This window comes from Cupressus sempervirens, chromosome 2 (genome assembly GCF_028749045.1).
Source record: "Cupressus sempervirens isolate cs-2001-9-10 chromosome 2, ASM2874904v1, whole genome shotgun sequence".
Classification (NCBI taxonomy): domain Eukaryota; kingdom Viridiplantae; phylum Streptophyta; class Pinopsida; order Cupressales; family Cupressaceae; genus Cupressus; species Cupressus sempervirens.
The window spans coordinates 730,720,379-730,723,446 of NC_143119.1; the positions used below are offsets into that span (position 1 = coordinate 730,720,379).

The 3,068-nt window shown below is 34.7% G+C and overlaps 1 protein-coding gene across 1 annotated transcript; it reads right to left on the reverse strand.

Moving 5' to 3' along the window:
* Positions 1 to 2,141: 2,141 nt before the first annotated feature.
* LOC149575460 (6-phosphogluconate dehydrogenase, decarboxylating 1-like) lies at positions 2,142 to 2,609 on the reverse strand. The gene has a single exon (XM_089816041.1). The coding sequence runs from the start codon at positions 2,607 to 2,609 to the stop codon at positions 2,142 to 2,144; it is 468 nt and encodes a 155-aa protein (XP_089672167.1).
* Positions 2,610 to 3,068: the final 459 nt, after the last annotated feature.

The following is a 3,068-nucleotide window of genomic DNA, read 5'->3' on the forward strand; positions in this document are numbered from 1 at the left end:
AAAGGATTTCATGTACAGCTATGACTAATGAGGTGGCAGGTTTGAAGCATCTCAAGGATGTATTACACTAAAATCTAGCCCTTCGAGCCACTAATAATCCTTGTAAAGAATCAAATATAGGCATTATGAGTTCCCATTTGGACTTCATGATGCATGATCAATTTTATTCCAGAGAAAAGTAATTATGCTGTCCTCAAGCTACCATGAGCAAAACCATATTATGTGAAGCACATGCTAGTTAGCTATCAGAATAATATGGGAGAAATAAAATCCTACAACAACTAGAAGAGTGTAAATATTTGTCTTCTAAGACTTGAGATATTGCAATCTAAGTGAATAGATGTTACATTTGAAAATTTTCCAAGCTTAGGCAACTAAAACTAGGCAAAATATTGATAATTAGTATCTTGGAAAATTTAAAAGCATAAGGAATGTATTAGCATGGATTTTATATTGAGTCATACATAGAGGTTTTGATGGTATATTTTGGTCATTGCCATGGATCAATTTTCCAAGATTTCTCACACTGTAGCTTGTGAATACCACAAAGATGCATCTTTTAAGGAGAAATGAAATTCTAAGTCATGCTTGGTATAATTTATAGAAGAAGCCATGAGCATGACCACAATGCAGTTATGGATGTTATTGTCAAGCTTAAGAGCAATGAAAACTGATTCATTGAATGCTAGGAAAGTTGTTGCACTATTTCCTTAGATACAAATGAAGACTGTGGCAATGGTTGTATGCATAATTTGATTTAACAATTTAGTTAATTGCTTCACTAAGTATGTCCCTTTAAAAATGGTGTATACCCACTCTTGTAAAGAGTTCACACAATAGAACTAATTTTTAAGGGATGAAGGATTTCTTTGAAACCATGAAAAAGGATATTTAGAAGTGACCAAAAATTGAAACCTATGAAGAGAAGGCTCATGGGAGGATGCTAAAAAAGGTAGAACATAGTTGGTGATCTACTGTAGTGTATGTGCAAAAGGATTAATTTGAAAAAGGCCAATGTAACAAATTACAATGAAGAATGCTTGTCAATACAAGATTCCATAGAAATTGATCAGTGATACTTGTTTCCTCTGGATTTGCCAAAAGATCTTGTACATCTTAAAATTGTTGATATGTATGAATAGAAAGAGGACAAAAGCATGATAGAATCATGCAGCAAGAAAAGTAATCCACCTCTGAGTTGGACCACCCAAATGTCCAAAAAAATTCAAAATAAAGTGAAAAAATACTAGAATATAAAAGAGTCTAAGTTTGGCTATCTTGGCATGGATTCAAGAAATAATAAGTAGTCAAGTTGGCACATCTTAAACAAAAAATAATTTTATCTTAAACCAAGCAGTTCAATACTTCAAGATTTTGAGGATTCGATATAGAAGCATCGATCTCCTTTTGGTCACAATTAAGGTTAGTAGTAGTTATCCAATGCAAAGTTTTGAAGATCATAATATGGTGTTTCTAAAGATGGATTTAGTTAGAAATTGGGTTCAAGTTGTAAAAACTGCTTCTAGATAATTGAGATTGGAATAACAATTTTATTTTGATAAGATTGCAATACAGTTTTTATTTCATGGAGATTGTATAGCTGCTATCATAAAGCAAGTTCCACTTGTCTTGTATGCAAAAAAATTGCAACCTCACAAAGGATGCCTTTTTGGATCTTATAATAAGGGAAGAAAGTGGCAAATGTTAAGGCAGAATATTGAATTTAGCTATATCAGAGTTTGATCCAGATCTACTCAGATTCTTGGGTGCTTTTCTAACTATTTTTTTATTGTTTGTGAGGAATTGCGTGCATTAGTTCAATTCAATGAAATTTTAGACAGGATTTCCTTGATAATTGGGATTTACATTTTATAAATTCATCTAAATATGAAGGATGATCCTAATCATCTTCTACCTAGGATGATGTGTTGGAAAGTTAGAACTCCAAATTGTTAGAAATAATGACCATAGATGAGAGGATTGTGAAATTGAAACCAAATTGGCTCTTAATTTTCTTTACCTATAGACTTCAGCAGATCATATCACCCACCAAAAAAAAACACTCATAGAAAGTGAGAAATAATTGAATCTTGAATTTCCTTACCTATAGACTTCAACACATCATAAGCCTCTGCAATAAGCTACATGTCACCATACTCGATCCCATTGTGCACCATCTTGATGAAATTACTAGATCCACCCTTTCCAATATAGGTAACAAAAGGGCCACTATCCACCTGCACAATGATCTCAACAATTCTATCCTCAATATACTTGTAAGCCTCATATGACCCTCTAGGCATAAGAGAAGGGCCATTCCTGGCACCCTCTTCACCCCCTGAAACCCCCACGCCCAAATATAGAAGCCCCCTCTTCTTTGCCTCCTCTTGCCTTCTCTCCATGTTTTCATACCATTCATTCCTACCATCCACAATACAGTCCCCTTCTTTCATGTGGGCATCCAGAGTCTCAATTGATTTGTCCATGGGGGGCCCTACTTTGATTAGAAGGATTATGACTCTAGCCTTCTGGATCAAGAGCACAAATTTCTTGGCATCATGGAAGCCTTTTACTAGAAGATTTCCTTCCAGCTTGGCTCTATCTACCATCTCATCTACCTTTTCTAGGCTCCAATTGTAGACTGAGATGGGGAAGCCTTTTTCTGCAATGTTGAGATCTAGATTCTACCCCATCATAGCCAATCCAGCCAATCCTATTCTCAAAAATTCATCCATCTCTTTTTCTTGTATTCACATAATCAAAATCAAGAGTAAGGTTAACATCCAAGGGAGGCTTAGAACTTTTAGCTTATAAAGGACATTTGAAACAAACTTCCTTGGATTTTTGTAGCAATGTCATTGTATAGAGCTCTAAGTTTAACTATTTCAGCATCAACTATTGAACCAGACTATTTTGGTGTCATCTTTGAAAAGGCTAAACCATCCAAGAGCAAGGTTTTCACAATAAAGGCAACATATGAAAATATCATAGTAATCCAGATTGTAATTTAAACTAGTAAACTAGGTAAGGGATACAAACACTACAGTTAGATCAGCTCTCTCAAGCTC

Excerpts from the sequence above, each read along its gene's own strand:
- LOC149575460 (XM_089816041.1), bottom strand. The coding sequence starts at position 2,609 with ATGGTAGATAGAGCCAAGCTGGAAGGAAATCTTCTAGTAAAAGGCTTC.